This window comes from Talaromyces marneffei, chromosome 5, assembly GCF_009556855.1.
Source record: "Talaromyces marneffei chromosome 5, complete sequence".
Lineage (NCBI taxonomy): Eukaryota > Fungi > Ascomycota > Eurotiomycetes > Eurotiales > Trichocomaceae > Talaromyces > Talaromyces marneffei.
This window is the reverse complement of record NC_072352.1, coordinates 1549111-1569832: the sequence shown is the minus strand read 5'-3', so window position 1 is coordinate 1569832 and position 20722 is coordinate 1549111. Positions and strand designations below refer to the sequence as shown.

Below are 20722 nucleotides of genomic sequence, written 5' to 3'. Positions count from 1 at the left end.
TTTCCCCCTATTCATACTAATCAGAACTTGATTGCTCAAGGCCCATGATCCATCAATCATGACTTTTTCCCCTTATTCTCTCTTGTATCCATCGACTTTAGCTCATTTTTGTATTTCTATGTTTTTCTTTCTGCTTACGTCCACCTGCTAGATATTGCTTTAGCTTGCCATGTACAGCACGGCTATTCTGCATGGTTTCTTGGTTATATTGATCTTGTTACGCCGATGATCTCACTCAGGCATGGGTACTCATATCCTGGAATGTATAACTGCCATCATAATGAATAAAGTTACTCAAATAAAAAATAATTTTTATTTCGATTGTTATCATAAATGAAGCTTGTTCCATAGAACTGACCCATAGTTAACTACATAGGTAACCTAGATGCGAGCTATCTTAAAGTCACAAAACTCGATTATAACTAGTTGGATCTTTGTATGTATGACAAAACTCCTTAACTCGAACACCTTGCGCTTCCCTTGAGAACAGAACAGGAATCCATGAATGAATGATATACACCTATACATCGTCCCATGGTCTAAGGGACTAAGCACCTCGTTGAATATTAGTAGACATCAACGTAATCTTCTTATTCTTCTTCTTTCGGCCACCGCCGCCGCTAGTAGCTGCAGTGGCGGAAGATTCAGCAGATGCCTGAGCAAGTAATTCAGCTTCTCGCTGACCTAGTAAATCTTCTTCCCAGCCTTGTAGCCAGCCATCATTGACGGGGCCGCGGTGAAGGGGTTGTTGGTGAGGATCTGATTGTACGGCTGCTGTACCCCATACGGTGCGCGCAACGGGGGGACTTGTGGATGGTGATGCGAGAGCCTCAAAACGAGAATGCGATTGGTTGGTTGGTGACCCGTTCGGTGGGGAGTTTGCTGCGAATTCGCTATCTATGATAGCTGTTGGGTCAAAGGGGCCGCCGCTACTTAAGGGTAAGAAGTCTTGATCGGAGAATGGGCGTTCGCTTGTAGTGAATCCGAAACTGGGTCGTTTACGACGAGCGGCTGCCCATCGCTTCTCTTCTTCTTCTTTCTCGGCTCTAATCCTGTCCTTTTCTTCACGCGCCTCTTTATCGCGATTTCGTTGTCTGCGTTTGTTGATTTCGGGTCGGAACCGTTCCAAGACTTCGGGTACCACGACGTCGGTCCAGTCACATTCCAGGAAACCCACTTCGCAACCATATGGTAGGTGACCGAGGTATTTGGCTCGTTTCCTCAACTCGTCATCAAGCACATGGCCAGTCGATATGTGTTCGACACGCGGGAGTATGGTGGCCGGGAAGGATGAATAGTCGCCGAAGGCGGCTTTGAGAATTCGGATGTCAAGAGCAGAAAGGTAAAAGTGAGGCAAGCATTGATAGAAATAGTATGGTTGGTCGGTGTTGGTTCCTGCGGTATCCCTGGCTGCAGACGTCTTCATCTGAGTTGAGGGGTGCTTCTCTTTCTTTCGTGATTCAAGATGATCATCTCCGTTTAAATCGACTGCTTCTACACCAGCAGCCACTTCATCAACTATCTCGGATGAAGAAGCGTCATAGGCCGTACTGTTGAGGCCGCTGTGATCCGGCTCCTGTACTGGCTCTTCATCAAAGTGTGGTGTTCGCGATTGCTTCTTTTCGGTACGTGCAACAGGTGGTGGGTTCCCTATACCCCGAACTTTTTCTTGGGCGTCTTTGATGCTGTTGATAGCTTTCTGAACCCAGGTCGAGTCATCGCCAAATAGAAGCTCGTCTTCCTGTCTTTGTTGGTTCAGGAGCTCGACTTCAGCATTGTATTGAGATATCATATAGTCCTCTCCGCCTTTCATAATCCGCGCGTAGTCTGCAACTTCGGCTGCATGATACCATGGAATATCGTCTTGTGCATTGAGTTCCTCCGCGCCGTCACGGGGTAAGGCTAAGGTACTTCCAGGGTTCCTCTTCACCAAACGTAATACAACATCACCTCCTTCAACCGGGGAGTTGGTTTCCTGCTCAACAAACCACCGAACTGGTCGTGTGTCTGAGACGTAAATTGTGTCCCAGCAGATGGGACATTTCTTCCAGCGTGCTTTCTTCTCTGGTACTGAAGCATCGTCGTCAGTTGAGTGCATGTACCGAATAAGGCACGGAAAACAAAATATATGACCGCATTTAGCCATTCGAGGTGCGACTGGCATGCCAAGGCATATGGGACAGCTCGCAGCTTGCGTTTGTTCAGATGCCAGCACCTGGAGCACCGAGTCCCAATCCAGATGGACGTCAGCATTTGCTGCTTGGGCGTGGTAATTCCTACGAGGATCCACTATAAACCGATAGTTTGCATGGACATATCGAGCTTTGTCAATAGCGTGATAGCCCGATCCCATTCCCCATGTTGGATTTCGGCGTGGACGATGTGTACTGGGATGATACTGAGGGCGAGGAGGTAGGGAAAAGTTCATAAGGTGGGTGATCGAAGTCTGACCCTTTCGGCTTGTGGCAGATCTCATGATGGCCTAAATATGAGGTTAGACGGTTCCACGTAATAGAGTTGGAACCTAATCGGCATCACCTACAGATTCTGAATATACATCCTCGTTCACCAGGTTTGGGCGGTGATGTTTCTTGTGCTGACCCTTCTTAGCTTGGTTATTTCTCGCCGCTGAGATTGCTCTCGTTGTTGATCCCGCACCAAAACTACCGTTACCTCCGGATCGCCTTTGAGGCCCGCTGTCGATGGAATTGGATGCTCCTTGGAATGAAGCCGGCGACGACGAAATGTTCGAAGAGTAGTCGGTGGACTTGGTGACGTTACGAACGGTCTGTCCTGAGGACGACATATCTCGTAGTCAAGCAGAAATATAATATTGCCCAGGATAGGACACCGATGAAAAGAAAATGAGGATTCGTAGAATAGTCAAGTATTCTCAGCTAGCTGGGTCTTCACAAGCTAGAGCCTAGACCTTAAAAATGACTCAAGGATCCGGGACGAATCGACGAATGAGAGATTTGCGAATCCGACCGTCCTCTAAAGCTGAGAATGATCAAGGTCGATACCTGATGCCGATGCCGGATAAGCACGAAGGGCCACTAGAGGGCCACTTGCGCGATGCGCTCTGGAATGGTTGTTGACAGAAATTGCCCCTCGATGGTTCCGGCGGGGAGCAACCTTGTAGGTGCTCCTTGCTTAAAGAGAAGGAACGTTAGGTATGCTCGGTCCGCTTTGCCGTCGTCAAATAAGGTGATGTCAGCGCGGTCATCGCATTGAAGCAGAACACAGTTTTGGATTTCTAGTTTATCGCTGCTAACTCACATTATTTGTTGGATATGAGTCAGAGTCAAAATGAATTAGTTAGAATTAATTGACAAGAATTCATATGAGCAAAATATTGTACGAGTCAGATATTGCTGCCTGAGGCACCAGACAGAGCGCCATAGTAAATAAGCGCGGCGTCTAATTTCCAAGGCGGCAAGGTCTTGGCGCTTCTTTTCTCGGGCCTGCGATTTCCTTGCGCCAACCAGACTGACCTACACACGACTCCCTCATTACTCGTCACAAGCTGCGTTGCTTGGGGATTCTATTCGTTACTCATAGTATTCATCGATTGTTTCTTGATACATTGCCTCGTGGTGACTGGTAAGTTTTATTTCTCTGTCAATGTCGGTGGTTGGGAAAAGCGAGACAAAAAAGAAAAATGAAGGCTGAAGCTGACTTCATCTCTGACTCCCAGCATCACCACACGTCGAGCGTCACAACAACCACCCAACCACACCTTTTCCGAGTTGCTCATTGCTGTGCACAAGCATGGCAACATAGGCGACCGTTCATCCTGCTGTGTTTAGGGATTTAGATGCTGCCTAGTCATTGTCTCGCATGGCTCCCTTTGAGGCAAGGCAACCCGCACTATCTGCCTGGACATGATAAACCATCATCTGCCGGCAATGCCCCATGGGCAGCCGCCCATACCTCACCCCCGGCGACAACATGATATGCATTACTCCCCAGGCCCATCCAACATGCGCTCCCCCCCAGCGTACATGAGTTACCATCCTCCTCCCGTTAACGGTCACATCCCTCCTGTCTATGCACAACATTATCCACCACCATGGTACAATGGCTACCCTCAAATGCATCCACCGCCACCAGGGGTCCCTATGCCTCCAGGACCACCACCTCCTCGTCTATACCAGCAACCTCCTTACGGCCACGGCCCGTTGATAGTCTCTTCGTATCCGCATTCGCAGCCAGTTCCAACACCCATGCATGTTCCATCAAATGTATATCCTCAGCCACCATCCGCAGCGTCAACACCTATCCAGTCTGCTGTATCCCCTCCTCCCCTTAGTGAACATCAAATGACAATCGATGGTCATGAGCGACCGCCATCGTCTGTGCAATCTGTATTATCGACATCAAGTGGCGTGGCTTCATCTCCTGCTATAGTCGCAGAATTACCAAAGGGCGGTCTACTACCACGCATACCATTCCGTGCACCTGTAAGTCTAGTCATATATCTAATCAATAACCCAATTCTGACTTCACATTTCTCTTCTAGCTTCCTTGGCTTTCTGTGCCAGACGAACCCTTTCCTGTTCGTGCTCCACACAAACGTCGCAGTGGTCGCTCACTGCAAGCCTCTAATGTTTCTGTCGAGCTTCCTGCTAAGGGGTCCCAAAAGCAAGACATAGCTCATGCTGATGAAAAACAATCATCCACACAAGGTGATAGTCTCTCGGAGCCGCAAACACCTACGACCTCCCAGGCGCCATCGGAGTCTGACTCGACTCACCCTACCACGCCTTCTTCCACCGCACCAACAAATCTTGCATCTCGTTCTCAAGACCAAGCCCAGACTCCCAAACAGACAACGATAGTACCCGTGGTCCCAATACTACCCCAGGCCCCTGTCACACCAAAGCAATCCGTGTGCGCTCAAGAGGCCCAGCAAACGGACTCTTCGCAGGTTACGGGCGAAGTTCTTAGCCCAGAACCCCATGAACAACCAACAACACCCGCTCCTGCAGCTCCTAAGTCGTGGGCTGATTTGGTTCGCTCGAAGACAGCTCGCGCTGCTGGTGTTGTACCGAATGTGCCAGCCGAGTCAGGCAACCTACAGGCTCCTCGCAGTGAGTCACTCGGTGATGTTTTGACAAGTCTTGGTCCCAACGTGGATCAATTTGGCGAGAAGATTGCATTCTTAGAGCCTAGGGGCCTCGTCAACACTGGTAACATGTGCTATATGAATTCAGTATGTCTCCTTTGCTCAATCATCGTCATTTTCGTGAACTCATTTTTTTCCCTTTAGGTACTACAAATTTTGGCATTTTGTGTGCCCTTCTACCAATTCCTTGATTACATTGGACACCGCGCAACTCACAGCTTCAAAAGCGACGTGCCTTTGATTGATGCTACGTATGTATCTCAGACCCCTACACAGTGTGTAATTGCTGACTAGAATGGTTTGAATAGTATCATGTTCATGAGAGAATTTAGGGTGATCGATGCTGCATGTTCAGAAGATCAACTGCGCATGCGACTAAAGCACAAAGAACTGGAAGAATACGGAGAAGCGTTTATCCCGGAGTTTGTATATGAAGTGATTCGACAGCTCCCGCGCTTCCGTGATATGAGAGTAAGATATTTCTCCTCAATCGTGGAACAACTCAAGCTAACATCGTATAGCGCGGACATCAACAAGACGCACAAGAGTTTCTTGGTTTCTTTCTGGAAGAACTCCATGAGGAATGTGCGCATGCTTTGCAAAGTGGTACTATGCAAGCTAATGCAGACTCTGGCGAGCCGTCAGAGGCTTCTGGGTGGCTTGAAGTCGGACATAAACAAAAGTCTGCCATCACTCGATCATCAGGTGATGTTGACTTCGAGTCACCGATCACTAAGATTTTTGGAGGGAAGATTCGTTCAGAATTCAAAGTCCCTGGAAACAAGAACTCGGTGACGCTGGAGCCTTATCAACCATTACAGCTGGATATTGGATCACCTGAAGTCAACAACATCATTGACGCTTTGAAAGGTCTTACTAAACCAGAAACTCTTCATGGTGATTTCAGCTCTCCTAGAGGCCCCAAGGTTGCTGCTACCAAGCAGGTCTTCATTGAAACTCTGCCTCCTGTACTTATTCTCCATCTCAAGCGGTTTCAATACGACAGTGTCACACACGGTACTCAAAAGATTTGGAAGAAAGTCGGGTATCCTTTGGAATTGGAGATACCCCGCGAAGTTTTCCCACCCCATCGACGCAACGCTATGGCAATTCATGGTGGTCTTCCACACTATCGACTTATTGGTGTTATATACCACCATGGAAAGAATGCTAGTGGTGGCCACTATACAGTCGATGTGAGACGCCAGGATGGTCGCGAATGGATTAGGATGGATGACACCGTTATTCGTCGAGTGCGCAGCGAGGACGTGGCCGAAGCAGGTAGCGAGGAGGATCCCAAAGTTCTCGCGGCAGCTTTGGAACAGCACAAGCGCGACAATAACCCAAATATATATGAACAAATCGATCCAAGTAGCCAGATCGATGATGAAACCGGATGGAGTCAAGTTAACGGCGGACCCAACGGTCACGCAAGCAGGAAGTCCACCAGTGGTGTCGTCAATGGTGTTTCGTCACCTGCGGCCTCTACGAACTCCCCTGGTAACAGGACGCCTCTTGGAAGATATGGTACCCGCGACAACAAAGTCGCGTACCTCCTATTTTACCAACGTATCTCTTCGCCTTAAATCATCCTACGTGCTTTCATACTTCTCAGCGTCCAAGAGAATGGCTAAAAACGCACGGATGCATATTTGATGGTAGCTTCTAGAAGCTTTGCTACGTTAGTTAACTACTTCGTTGACGCACATGATTGTTTTTACAGGTTGTCCCTTGTCGTCTTTCGATATGCCGGTGATTGTACATATGGCATAGCCGGACATTTTCATACGTTTCCTTTGTCTTCGACGACACTAGCTTTCATTTTTGATGCCAGTTGTTGTCTACGAGGCCATGACTTTCATACATAATCATAATGTGATGTTCGGGTGGTGACCTGATCTACATCCCATTCCGTTTCTACTTGATTTCTGTGGCGGCTGCTCCGACATCTGGCGTTGACAGGCCATGCAGATTCGACTGATTGACGACGTGCTTATCCTTGACGAACGATGCTCGCAGCGTCTGATTGTGACCTTGATGTTTTCTGTCACCATTTCATACGGTCTGTTAGAGAGCTTGCATATCTTTGTGGCTATGTTCAGGCCAAGATATACCCTTTTATCGACACATTACGTGCCTACATATCCCCCTTTATTTGTCACTTTCCATCGTGATAGTCCTCCATATGCTCTCGGTGGACTACACATATCTTCATTGATTAGTCGCTTTAACAGAAGGATTAGGAGTTGAAGAGTCATGCGAGAAAAGAGATAATTGTGGTTCTCTGCATTCATCTCTTTCTTCGCAAGAACGGTGGTTGCAGTCTAGTTTTACCTTGTCTCTCTTGATTCTTTCACTCTTCTGCATACCTCCTGGTTAGCCGTTGAGGTCAAGATGTTTTTACTATCCTTTCCATTCTTCAAAAGTATATGCCCAGACAGTAAAGTCGATTGACCTTTATGATTGTTGGGCAAGTCAGGTTTTACTTCTGAAGCTTGAATGCTAGATGGACTCTGCGAAAATATCATCAGATTTTGTCTGCATGTTTTCAAATTTCGTTTAGCTATGCCTGCAGTCGGGCCACAATCAGTGTAATTAGATTGACAATGAATCAAAAAAAGTTTATCTTAGACTATGTTCTGTAGGAGGTCTGAGAAATCGTAGTCAAGACCAACGAGATACGATCGATTTGATGCTCAGGAATAAGCTAATAGTGTATGGTGATACGGTAATTTAGCAAGATATCTTATGTAATTACGGTAATGTAACCACGTTTTCGATGTCATAGCTCCAGCTCCCTCTTTCTCCCCAAACTTATTTTGTTTGGACAATCACCTCAACTCAAACAACCATGCAAAGGATTGCAACGCGCCTCTGTTCCTAGATCATTCCAGGCAAATCCAAACGCGCAAGAATCTGTCTCTCTTCGACTCAATATTGAAGCCAGTTGGAACATTACACCCACCCCTCTCCCGTCTCATTGCTATCCCCCTCCTCCTCCTCTCCATTCCCCCCTCCATCCGGGGAACCCTGGCCAATCAATTCCTCGTGATCAGCCCTTGGTAACCTGCTTTCAATTACCTTCTACCTCTCACACTGTCTTTTGCTTTCATCTCACTACTACCACTCTGCTACTTAGCATTTGTTTCTTTGTCCCGTTCTGCGGAATCTACTGAAAGCCGCGGGCTCTGTCTTTTTTTTTCAGAGCAAGTCAAATAACCAAGCGCAATCGATTGATACATCCTCGTTCATCGTGCCTCCAGCAAGGGCAATAATCACTGCGATCCGCTTCTCGAGGACAGCACCTTGTTCATATCTACCATCAACAGTGCAGGAGCGAAATTTACAGCACCAACGTCACCGCACCTGGAACACCTTTTCGTTCGGCCCCAGTTGGTCGCGACGTATCTCGCAATTGGCCTTCCCGCACGAAGAACAGGTCAACGACGACATGAATAACCACGCCATAACCGCGAAGACAACTCCGTCGCCGAGTCCTGGGCCTAGCCTCGCAGGCGGAGCATCGCCAACGCAAACACCAACGTCGGGAGGGGCCACCAGTGGAACGAAAAGGAAACGTACTGCAGCTGTGAAATTTTACGCTGTCAAGGAAGGGTTTCGTCCGGGGATATACTACAATTGGAATGACTGTCTTGCTCAAGTTACGGGTTTCAAGGGTGCTGTCTGTGAGTGTGTCTGCTGCGCCTATTGTTTAAGGATCTCTCAGTTGATTTATTCCTAATGGAATACGACAGTCCAGTCATTTCCTTCTTTAGAGGAAGCAAATTCGTTCCTCACGGGTCAAAAGGTATCTTCGCGTGACGGGAGCGCATCCACCCGTAACGAGAATGGCACACGATTTTATGCTGTACAAAGGGGCAGAGTTCCTGGTGTATATTCGAACTGGGCAGAAGCTCAGGAACAGATTAAAGGCTTCACCCGGCCTCGGTACAAAAAGTTTGACACACGCAAGGAGGCAGAGGAGTTTGTGAGCATGGGCCAGGAAAGTGGAAATAATAAATCGTCGTTGCAACGACCCGGGGGGTTGATAACTGCGAATCCTACGGATGCTGCTAATGGAGATACCGAGATTCCGGCGACATTTGCTCCTTTACCACCAGGTGCTGAAGATGGGTTTGATCCGAATGTTCTGCTCGATCCTAAGACGGGTAAAATAGTGTACAAAGAACCAGGACAGAAGCTTACCACCAAAGCGAAGCCTACAGGACCTCCTGGTATGCTTCGAATATATACCGACGGTAGTTCACTCGGCAATGGTAAAAAGGTTGCGCAAGCTGGTGTTGGAGTTTATTTCGGACCGAATGATACAAGGTAGGCTTCCAAGGTCCATCAGACTTTTTTTCATTTGGAACCTTTTACTCATAGCTATTTTGTTGTTAGCAGAAACGTTTCCGAGCCATTAAAAGGCCACCGCCAGACAAATCAACGTGCGGAGTTGACAGCAATTATCAGAGCACTTGAAATAGCACCACGGCATCGCCCTGTCACCATTGTGACAGATAGTCGATACTCCATTGACTGCGTTACTAATTGGTTCCGAAAATGGATTCGCAACAACTGGCAAACATCAGATGGAAAGCCAGTCGAAAACAAAGATCTCATCCAGTCGATTTTAGTGAAAATCAATGAACGGGATTCGCTAAAAGTAACTACTACATTCGAATGGGTCAAGGGACATAACCGTGATGCAGGGAACGAAGAGGCAGATAGATTAGCCGTCAACGGGGCCAGGAGAGGAGTTGGGGAGAAGGCATCATCTGCTGCACCTGGACTCAGAGCAACTGATGACGATATGCCTGACGAACTCGCTGATGATGACTTTGATGACTTTTGAATGAACCCTACATATGTAACGGCTGTAAGTGAGTTGGACCCGAATTTATGATAAATAATGACATTATCGTTGCTGGAGTCTTCTCGATAAATCAATATTATGAGCAGCAATAATATTTGCATGGATTGATATAAGGTCGCACAACATCACACCATTCCACGTGCAGGGCTCCATTGTCCTCGGGCATATAATTCCTACATGCGGCGTTAAGAAGTATGAGTGGCAATGCACCCCTCACCACGTATCATATCAAGTTTATCAACTCAGTGACATATCAAAAAAGAAGAAAAAGCAATATCTAGAGATCAGGCCGCTTAATACGAAGGGTCTAGACACCACTACGTAAACAGCACGTACCAAGTTAGCAACGACGCGCGCTCAGGCTTTGAATTTGTCTGATCGGCCAATCACATGACACAGCCCTATTAAACCCTACGAAGGCAGAAAAACAACGAAATCCCCCCGCTCTTTGGTGACTGTTCACAACTCATTTGCATATCAACCTCGATAAACCACACTCTACTACTCTAGGATTATAGGCAGATAGACAACAAGTGGACATATCAACATCGCCAAAGTGGCATACTCCAACGTCACAATCCATCAACACCCAATGCTCGGCGAGCAACCCCGTCTATCGTTCTTATCTTCTGCTACCCTAAAAATTATGATTGAATAACGTTTGCTGAATATCGGCTCTTTTTGTGGAAGAACCATTTTGTCGACAAGCCCGAAAAGTTCGGGGGTTGGATAAATCGATAACGTACGATACCTTTATAAGGATTTGGTCACATAGGAAGAGTTTTACGAGAGCAGTCAAGATGCCGTCTCTTGAAATCAACAATTTCAATATTGTATGTTCCGTTCTGGGAGGGTTTATAACCATATTTGGGTTGGTGTCGTATCTGTTCAAGGAACGATTTTATCTCTCTGAGGCTTGTTAGTTTTCTTTTCTGCTGTCCTTGTCATGATGCTAATTCAGCAAACAGTGATATCCACATTGGCGGGCATAACGTTCTCCCCCCATGCAGCCAACTTCATCAAACCAATGGACTATGCAATGGGGTCTCAGTCCAACCTGGACGCTATCACCATGTACTTCACCCGTCTCGTCCTGGGTGTCCAGCTGGTTATTGCCGGTGTCCAACTACCCGGACGTTACTTGCAGACGGAATGGAAGAGTCTAGCTCTACTTCTTGGTCCTGGGATGGCTGTTATGTGGCTTTCGAGCGGATTACTGATTTGGAGTCTTGTGCCTAATATATCCTTCATCCAGGCGCTAGCAGTCGGTGCATGCGTCACGCCGACTGATCCAGTCTTGTCCAACTCTATTGTTAAGGGGAAATTTGCTGATAAGAATATCCCGCGTCCTTTACAGAGGATTATTGTTGCCGAGTCTGGTGCGAATGATGGATTGGGGTATCCATTTTTGTTTCTGGCTCTGTACCTGATGAAGTATACCCAGGGTCCAGAATTTAGTGGAGGAGGAGGAAAAGCGATTGCTCTGTGGATTTATGAGACGCTTATTTATGAGATTGCGTTGAGTGTCGTGTATGGTGCGGCGGTAGGTTGGTTGTCTATGAAGCTACTTCATTGGGCGGAGGAGAAGCGGTACGTCGATAGGGAGAGTTTTCTTGTTTTTGCGATTTCGCTTGGTGTAAGTCTCCTAGCTTCCTGAGACTACCATTCGGTTTGCTGACCTCCCTAGCTATTTATCATGGGCACCTGTGGCTTAATCGGCACCGATGATTTGCTTGCTTGTTTCATAGCCGGAAACGCATTTACTCAGGAGTAGGTCAGGTCCCCCTTCTTCTCACACAAAATACTAACAAAATAGTGACTGGTTCCGTCTCGAAACAATGGATGACTCCCTCCAACCTACGATTGATATGTTACTCAATCTGGCCATCTTCGTCTGGTTCGGGGCCGTTTGTCCCTGGGCCTTGTTTGCCCACAACGACATCATTCCAATCTATCGGTTGATCGTCCTGGGTATTTTGATTCTACTGTTCCGTCGTCTACCAGTAGTGTTTGTGATGCACAAGTACATCCATCAAATCGAGCAAGTCTCTCAAGCGCTCTTTGTAGGATTTTTCGGTCCAATCGGTGTTGGCGCCGTTTTTTATCTCTCCGTTTGCCGCCAGTTTCTGCTGGAGGAAATAATAGTTGATGGAGAGGTACGTGCCGATGCCGTCAGGACGGCGGAGGTGACATATATCGTGGTCTGGTTTTTGGTTATTTGCTCTATTGTAAGTCTCTGCTTCATGATGGGATGACCCAAAGCTAACTTGGATAGTTTGTGCATGGCCTCAGCGTCCCCCTCGGCAAAGCAGGCTACCACATCCCGCGCACAATCTCAACAGCACTGAGTTCCACTTCCGGAGAACAAGAACCAATCTGCCTCCCAAGCAATCTAAACACTCACAGCACAGCAACACCAATATCAACCCGCGGTCTACGCTTTTATCGAAACCGCAGCAACGCTCCACCCACTACCCGGGAGCCTCCCCGGATCGTATTTCAGATTGCTGGCTCTCAGCTGCCCCGAGAAGGACAGCGAGAAGATCAACAATTGCAACAGCAACGTGAAGATGTTGAAGTTGCGGCTGTTGCGAATGCGAGTGCGGATGAGACGTTGCCACTGCAACCGACGATGCCGGCTGTTCCTACTCCGGCGACGATTCATGAGCCTAGAAGACCGATTAAATTAATGGGTGATGATGGGCGTGTCGTGGAGACGTTGAATGGGGATTTGGAGTAAATGAACCGCTTGTCTTATGATAGATGTGTGGAGCGCACAAGGGAAAATGGGAGGCAGTTGTAAAGAAATTACCATCCTCTTTACAGCAGTCTGAAGTATCGTGTAACGACGTTGATTTTGGTTGTGGTTTATTTCAGTGGCTTCGTATTCTCGACATCAGAGTACATCTTGATAGACAGACAGATATTAGGGGAGATATAGAACATTTCGTTACAAGAATTTACATAGGAGACTCTGAACGAGAAGCTGTTCTCTCTGATAACAATAAATATTAGATAATGATTGACGATGAATGCTTTTCCAGATCTGGGAGGTAACCCTAAGACATCGACCCTGACTCGAGCCTAATACGGCTAGACCCGGCGATCCACTATGGATCTCCGTTGAGGCTTGGTGTCCCTGTGTCCACTTCAGCTCTGTTTCATCTCCCTGGCACTTATACACACGACTATCATCAGACTTAACTAACAGTCTTTTGATGCATGCAATCTTCGATCTTCAAACTGCATAGTACAGAATTGAAGCGACTCAACTTTACATTTCTCAGAAAGTTGCTGGCAATTTTCTTCTCTTCCGGATAGTAGTATCATACTGACGGGTCATAATGCATGCTCAAACATAGAGAAGGCTATTCATCATTTAATGCCTTTTCATGCATCATAATTGAGCCAGCATTGGAGTTATCGATATCAATACCGATACGAAACATATACACCGCGTTCTAAAAAAGAGCATCGCCAACATGGACTCCCAACCCTCACCACCACACACCCTAATCCAAACAGTCAAAGAAAGCGCCGAGCAATACTCTCTTTTCATCCTCGTGGCTATTTTCATATTCTCCATCCTCTCAACCCGCGCCATCACCGGACTCCAAAGCCAAAGCCATGCAGACTCTGCGGACGGTGAGCCGCGCCGTGTGCGGAAACTGCCGTATTGGATACCGGGACTAGGGCATGCGTTTTCTTATTTCTGGCGGCATCGCGATTTCTTACTTGATGCTCGGTACGTATTCCCTTCTTTTATCTAGGTTTAGGTATAAATGTCTAATTGGTGATAGAAAAACTATGAATGAGCCTGTTGTGGCTCTTCAAATGGGGCTGCAGACACAGTATCTTGTGTACTCACCAGATATGATCAGAACACTCATCAAGAACGGCGACGCTCGTTTGAGAGTTTATTTTCCGAGAGTTATGGAGAACTTTGTAGGCGACAGTGGTGCTTTTCGCAGGTTGTCGCCACAGGCCCGGCAGGCGGTCAACGCTACATTGACACTTCTTACCCAAGAATCATATCTGTCGAAATTTACAATTACATTAGCTAAAGTTCTGGAGCGCGAGACTGCGAATTTTGTCTCGTTTAATAGAAGTCTGGTCGATCAAATGGTTTGGGAACGCAATACTGATATTGTGGTGGAGGACGGCAATGGCGTCAACTCGCAAAGCTGCCAAGTGGGATTATTTGCATTGACTAGGAGCTTTGCAAGCCACCACATTGCCTATGTCCTTATGGGACAAGCACTATTGGACTTCCATCCCGGACTTGTGGAAGACTTGACGAGCTGGGACCAGGAATATGTGCGATTAGTCGCCGGCGCTCCGCGATGGATTCCATCACCGGGTATTTCTGCTGCATACGCTGCTCGAGATCGCGTCCAAAAGACCATATCAGTGCTCCAAGCCTCCTTTTCTGCGCTTGAAGACGGCCGAAACGCTCCTCTGGAGTTCCGGGACTTGGACGACGTCTCGGACATTGTACAGGAACGTATGCGATGTTGGCGAACATCAGGACTCTCAGCTTCTCTAAGCGCTCGATTAGATGCCTGGTTATTATGGAAAATAACTACAGATGCATCGAAACTGGTGTTTTGGAATATACTGCACATCTTCTCAGATCCTGAATTGTTGTCTGCCGTGCGAAAGGAAATTGCGCCTCATATCAAAGTCTCTCGCTCAGATCCAAAAGTGACTGGTCTGCCTATAGCGGAACCCCCGATATTATCGATTGATACGGAGAAGCTTTTCACGGGCTGTGTGTTGTTGAAAGCGACGTATGCTGAAACGATACGTTTGGACGCGAATCCGGTTTCTTATCGACAGTTGACTGCAAATCTCACTCTGACCGAGTCAAAGGAAGATGCAACTATTTTTGGTCGTGACAGCGAAAAGCATCCCCGATCCTACCAATTTTTCAAGGATGACATTCTAGGTCTCGCCAGTGGTGCACACCATGTCGATTCGAGATATTACCGGGACTCGAAACGTTTTACACCTCACCGATTTCTTTCCAGGGCTGCTACTCCTCCTTCATCGCCCCCGGCAAAGGAAACTTTTGGCTGGCAAACAGTCCTACCATTTGCCGGAGACGAGACTTTTAGTGCTCTGATCGAAAGAGAAGTCATGCTGATCACAGCTTCAATTATTTCACTATGGGACGTTGAATCTGTGGGCGGTGGAAAGGAACTGAAGGTGCCAGGTCATAGCTTATCGGCGAATGCGTTTTTGCCTTCTTTTGATGTCAAGGTTCGATTAAGGCAGCACGAATAGATGCATCAACTATACAGAGCGTAGACGTCAAGAACAGACACAGTATAGAAAAACCCTAACCCTACCAATAAATTTATCAGCGCCCCCTTGCTTTTGTGGTCCCAGCTCATATGCAGCCGCGGCTCGATTTCCGAAGATGGTTTAGAGCGGCCAATTTTGGGGAAGGAGCTCGGGCCAACAGTATTTTGTTGAGTTGCCCTTTCCTTTGTATATATATCGTGTCTTCCCTCAATTGCATTTCTCGCATCAGAAGCACCGTCTTTTCAGTCAACAAGTAACAAAAATGCCACCCAAAAAGTCCCCCGCAGGCAAAAAGTCCGCCTCAGGCCTCACACGAGCATACCTCTTCCTGTACAACCTGCTCAACTTTGCTCTCTGGGCAACCTGCACCATCCGCACCGCACTCGCGCTCTTCGAGAAATACCAACAAGATGACCTCCAAACCATCTCCAATATCCCGACGGAGATCTTCCCGCTGTTGTTGATAACTCAATCCCTCGCCGGTCTCGAAATCTTTCACTCCCTCATCGGCGTCGTCCGCGCACCCGTGATCACAACAGCGATGCAGGTCGCTTCTCGATTCGCGGTTGTCTGGGGCATTATGTACGCCTTCCGCGAAGGGTCGGGGTTGTACGATAGTGTTTTGTCGAAATACTTCCCTGATATCCCCTTTGTGCAACAATCCGTTGGTGAAGGGCTGATGGGCGTTCCTGGTAAAGTTCAGTATGGTGACTTTGCGTTCTTTGGATGCATGTTTGCTTGGGGGATAACGGAGTGTATTCGTTATGGATTCTTCGTGTTGCAGCTTGGTGGGTTGTCGGTGCCGGGGTGGTGGCAGTGGTTGAGGTAACTCCCTCTTTCTCTCTCGATTTTCCTGTAGTGAAGGGAATGGGCAATGGCTAACGTGATTAGGTACAACACCTTCTTCGTCCTGTATCCCATTGGCATCTCCTCTGAATGCTTTTTCATGTACCTCTCGCTCGACCATGCGGAGAAATATGTGCATGAGTATTACAAGTGGTTCTTGGTCCTTGTTTTGGGGATTTATATTCCAGGGAGCTATATCCTCTACACGCACATGATGGCGCAGCGCAGGAGAGTCATGCGAGGAAAGAGCCGTGTCGACTAATCGATCATTGGCGGTAACGTCACATACTGGAAGTAAAAATTGATGGTCATGAGTGATGGCAGAATGATGGCGCAAGACGAATGGGATAGAGTGGTTAAACGGTTGGGGGTGTAGTTTATTAGAATATCTATTTTTTTTAATGGCGACTAGCACTGTCTGCATTTGATGCAAATGGTATATCACAATTCTCGCATAATATCCTTAACAGCCTTGGCCGCGAATGCCTTGCGTTTACTCTCTGGTAAATCGGATGACATATCTATTCACCAAAGTCAGCTTGACCATCCTTCCAACTTGTATGCTCGGACAAGAAACAAACCTTTGATGGCCCTCATACGCATCATCAGCGCCTCAAGATTCTCAACTTGCAACTCCGGGTCTTCTTCCTCTTCATGGGCATCATCATCCTCGTTATCACCACCGTTAATAGCGAATCGCAAACCCATCATTTCACGCTCGAGTTGATCAACCTCGAACTTGAACCCGGTGCTTTCCTCGCCTCTAGTCTCGCTGTTGAGGAAGGCCATTATGTCATCGTCGTCGTCTTCGTCGCCAACATCTCTTGAAGAAGATGCAGTCCATTCATGAGTAGACAGAACCTCTTTCAGGCGCGGTAAACCTTCTAATTCGCCGTATATATTTCTCGTTTCTGGTACATCTGTGTTTGTGGTTGATGAAGAGGGCGTCCATTGTATAACTTCCATACCAAATATGCCCTGCTCGTAAAGTACCTCTTCCCACCAGGATGACGAAAATGGTTCTTCAGCCTGGAGGTTTTCATCATCATCATCAATCCCGGATCCGTGCTTCTTTTTCGAAATTGATGACAAGGAGCGGTGTTCATCAATCAGAACTAATATCCCTGGAACTTCTGCCCCTCCCACCAGATCGCCTTCATCTTCATCACCGCCATTCCGCTCCTCCTCAATCTTGCTTTTGAGTTCACTCACAATCCCCATCAACTCCTTGATAGATCGTACATCCTCCCTCTCAGCTGCATCCTTGCTGTCCTCCTCAATGGCCGTTTGTAACGTCGAAGAACCGACCGTAGTAGCAAGACTTAATGCCTCCTTCGGCACCGCCCTACTAATCGCCAGCGCCGGATTGCGTACACACAGAACTATAGCGCCAATTGCGTCACGCACTTCGCGCGCTTCATCGGATAGGAAGCTTGTTTTCCATTGCGAGGTGCTTTCTATCGCCTCTTCGTTGGTAGGGATAGTAGCGACAGTTGATGATTGAGGGGGTGATGAGGCTGTGGGAATCTCGTCAACCCATATTGGTACGTCGGCGGAGTAGTATTTATTCGATATTTGGAATGGGGCGTGGGTTGTGTAGCCTGCAAATGACTGCTTCTGCTCTGGATTATCTGTCGACGATGACAAAGAAGAAAGAGGCGGTGTGGCGGGTACGCCGGTTAGTGATTGTAACAGAACAGGGATTGTCTGGTTTGATTGAGTCGAGGGTGTGAGGATGAGAATACGGAGGGGGTTGGTTATTCTCTTTGGCTTTGAGGTGGTAGTTTTGGAGGTTTGATCGTGGCCTGCAGGAGCTGCGGGGGAGGGCATCTTTGCACCCGTTGTATCTGGGTTGAAGAAGATGGTCGGAATTATGCTGCGCTCATTATTTTCGGCTTTGCCCGTGTGAATGTAAATCGGATCTCTATATGGATGAGATAGTTGGAAGTGGGTGGTATCTAGAACGGAGAATAATAAATTGGAATGTTGGTTGAAATTCAAGCGGGGTCGAATCTCCAACTAAACTCCGCAATACAGTGTACGAGTGTGGAGGCTTAATCTCAAAAAGCTCCGTCAAGTTGAATTCAAGCCCTTTAATTTTCTAATACCTGACGTGATATTCGATTATAACACAATAGTTTGACTGACAAACAACACGAAAACTCCATTCCCTTTTTGATTTAATCTAAGAAATATAATGGATCCAGTATGTCGCTCGTCACATAGTTCAATCCGGTAACTAGCTCGTTGGCGACATCGTTCGTTGTTTCGAAGAGATTCTGCAAATGAAAGTGAAAGATGAAATGAAGCCATATTCGCTGTATTCGCTGTATTCGGAAAGCCAGAGTGTCTGTTGGCATTGAAGTTCACCTTCTCTAGCATTCATGGCTGAGCATCTCTGCTTGATCGACCGAAGAAAACAGCAAGTTGAACAAACTCAGGATCGGGCGAAATCGATTATCGAAGCTTGCTGGAACCGACCCATAACGCGAAACATCAAAAGACAGACAGACTCGTTTAACCCCGTCGTTGACCCCGAGCTCTGTTAACGGTGGCTTTACCACGAGCCAAACCAACACCTCTACCACGCTGTCCACGAGTACGGAACATGGGTGCGTTCCTATCAATCATCCGTTAGCCAGGAAATTTCAAAGTAGATAATTGCCAACAGAAAGAAAGAAAGGCAAAAGACAAACCTCAACATATCCGGCACGATAAAGAATCGCACATGACTTCCACGAATATAAACCTGATCGAGATGTGAGACTCGGCCGTCGCGCGCGGTGACTGTAATATCTTTGAGTTGGACGTTCATGTTATCTTCGGCTGTAGAGGGTACGTCAGCATCATAGTATAATATTTTATGGGAAGAGGTCGATGAGAGAGTTGCATGGCTTTGCAAAGTTGTCGCTAGTTCCTTTACGCAACACATCTCCCTTCCCTTCCCAGATATGATGAAAAAAAGGATAGAACGGACCTTCAAGTAGCTTTCCCCGATATACTTGTCCCGACGTGATTTCTAGCGTGACAACATGGCCCTATATGTCAAAACATCCGTATCAGCAAGTCTAGCTCTCGCGATAACCCCGACCGCATAGCGCAAATCTAGCAAAACATAGGCGGATTCAAAAGTCGTACCTGTGCTTCGTTCAACAACTTGATGGGAATACCGATTGTGCTCGTTAATTTGCCCATGGTGACTGTTGTCCTGTGGTGGTCGCTGTTGATCGCGCGACAGGTTCAGAGCTCGATTGCTGGTAATACAAGGACGCGCGACGCTACGTAACAAGAACTTTCGTTATGTAAAGGTGGACAGAAGTATGGTTTTGCGGAATTGATATATCTCGTAGGCGTTCGTAAGGGGTAGGGAGGGTGTCGAGTTGATTTCTTGAGTCCTCGAGTGAAACCGAAAAGTCAAAGTTCTAGGTCGGCGGAACTCCAAGCGTGGGGCCGGAGATGAGATTCTGCGGTGAGCTTCCGCCTATCATTTAGCTTCAATCAACTACACTTTTTTCAACTTTGATCTATAGAAACATTTCTTTACATACTGTACCATTCATTGTACCTGCAACCTTGAAATACATAATATGAGCGTATAACGACACCATGGCCCCCCTCCTAAACACCAACCTCCAAGCCTTCAACCTAACAGTCTCAACCCTGCTCAAACAACCATCGCATTTCCTCCCCAATCTCACAATACCAACCTTTCTCGAACTCCCAGAACAAATCGGCCAACATCTAGCCTCCTCCTCCTCCTCCTCCTCCCAAACAACAGAATCCAAGACAAATGGTGAAAGGAGAACACCAAAAATAAAAGCCCTGGTTCTCGATAAGGACAACACCCTCTGCCCGCCACATACTACCACACTCCCAAAAGCGTACCTTGACAAGCTCGAGCAACTCCGCACGTCGCCCACGTCGCCATTTAATATCCACACGAACCCGGATGGGGTGATGATTGTATCAAATACGGCGGGGAGTAGACCAGACGTACCGAAATATGAGAATGAGGCGAGGACGCTAGAAGAAAAGTTGAAGTATTTGAGGATCCCGGTTTTTCGTGTCCAGCCTTCTTCGGGTATAGAAGGTGCAGGCGGGAAGAGGAAACCTTTCTGTGGTCCTGATGTGCTTGCATGGTTTCGGGAACGAGGTGTGATTAATCAGCCTGACGAGGTTGTGGTGGTAGGTGATCGGTTGGGGACAGATACGCTCATGGCAGCGCAGATGGGTTCTTGGAGTGTATGGTGCAAAGATGGGGTCACGCACTCCGTTACAGATCAGCCGGGCATGGATTATAGAGGGTTTCTGGCCAAGGTTGAGATTGTCTTGGAAAGATATTTGAGAGAAAATAGAGGGATAAAGGCTAGAGTGCCGAAAGGTTGGGAGTGATGCTGTACTGTATTTAGCCTGCAGTCGTGTATAGATGGATGGTTTTACTTGTATTATATGGATACCCCAGTCAATCGAATCTTATGTAAGAATTTATTCCTCTCAACTACCCCATGCTAACATGGTCAGACAATGCCTGACAAATATTCAAAGCTAATGCAGTCGACAAAAAG

At 47.3% G+C, this 20722-nt stretch overlaps 8 protein-coding genes across 8 annotated transcripts; 5 read left to right on the top strand and 3 right to left on the bottom strand.

Moving 5' to 3' along the window:
• Nucleotides 1-547: 547 nt before the first annotated feature.
• EYB26_006885 (uncharacterized protein) lies at nt 548-2806 on the bottom strand (the record flags this gene model as incomplete). The annotated part of the gene is made up of 2 exons (XM_054266158.1): nt 548-2482; nt 2543-2806. 2 exons carry the CDS (start codon nt 2804-2806, stop codon nt 548-550), a joined length of 2199 nt encoding a protein of 732 aa, XP_054122133.1.
• Nucleotides 2807-3983: 1177 nt separating this feature from the next.
• On the top strand, nt 3984-6714 carry EYB26_006884 (uncharacterized protein; the record flags this gene model as incomplete). The annotated part of the gene is made up of 5 exons (XM_054266157.1): nt 3984-4463; nt 4523-5215; nt 5273-5379; nt 5437-5599; nt 5650-6714. 5 exons carry the CDS (start codon nt 3984-3986, stop codon nt 6712-6714), a joined length of 2508 nt encoding a protein of 835 aa, XP_054122132.1.
• A 4090-nt stretch (nt 6715-10804) lies between these two features.
• On the top strand, nt 10805-12744 carry EYB26_006883 (uncharacterized protein; the record flags this gene model as incomplete). The annotated part of the gene is made up of 5 exons (XM_054266156.1): nt 10805-10922; nt 10973-11640; nt 11692-11774; nt 11821-12232; nt 12280-12744. 5 exons carry the CDS (start codon nt 10805-10807, stop codon nt 12742-12744), a joined length of 1746 nt encoding a protein of 581 aa, XP_054122131.1.
• A 742-nt stretch (nt 12745-13486) lies between these two features.
• On the top strand, nt 13487-15290 carry EYB26_006882 (uncharacterized protein; the record flags this gene model as incomplete). Its single annotated transcript, XM_054266155.1, has 2 exons — nt 13487-13749; nt 13805-15290. 2 exons carry the CDS (start codon nt 13487-13489, stop codon nt 15288-15290), a joined length of 1749 nt encoding a protein of 582 aa, XP_054122130.1.
• A 283-nt stretch (nt 15291-15573) lies between these two features.
• EYB26_006881 (uncharacterized protein) lies at nt 15574-16419 on the top strand (the record flags this gene model as incomplete). Its single annotated transcript, XM_054266154.1, has 2 exons — nt 15574-16136; nt 16203-16419. The coding sequence occupies 2 exons, from the start codon at nt 15574-15576 to the stop codon at nt 16417-16419; spliced, it is 780 nt and encodes a 259-aa protein (XP_054122129.1).
• A 179-nt stretch (nt 16420-16598) lies between these two features.
• On the bottom strand, nt 16599-17987 carry EYB26_006880 (uncharacterized protein; the record flags this gene model as incomplete). The annotated part of the gene is made up of 2 exons (XM_054266153.1): nt 16599-16678; nt 16739-17987. 2 exons carry the CDS (start codon nt 17985-17987, stop codon nt 16599-16601), a joined length of 1329 nt encoding a protein of 442 aa, XP_054122128.1.
• Nucleotides 17988-18674: 687 nt separating this feature from the next.
• EYB26_006879 (uncharacterized protein) lies at nt 18675-19352 on the bottom strand (the record flags this gene model as incomplete). Its single annotated transcript, XM_054266152.1, has 4 exons — nt 18675-18777; nt 18854-18983; nt 19135-19195; nt 19296-19352. 4 exons carry the CDS (start codon nt 19350-19352, stop codon nt 18675-18677), a joined length of 351 nt encoding a protein of 116 aa, XP_054122127.1.
• A 411-nt stretch (nt 19353-19763) lies between these two features.
• Nucleotides 19764-20549, top strand: EYB26_006878 (uncharacterized protein; the record flags this gene model as incomplete). The annotated part of the gene is made up of 1 exon (XM_054266151.1): nt 19764-20549. One exon carries the CDS (start codon nt 19764-19766, stop codon nt 20547-20549), a length of 786 nt encoding a protein of 261 aa, XP_054122126.1.
• Nucleotides 20550-20722: the final 173 nt, after the last annotated feature.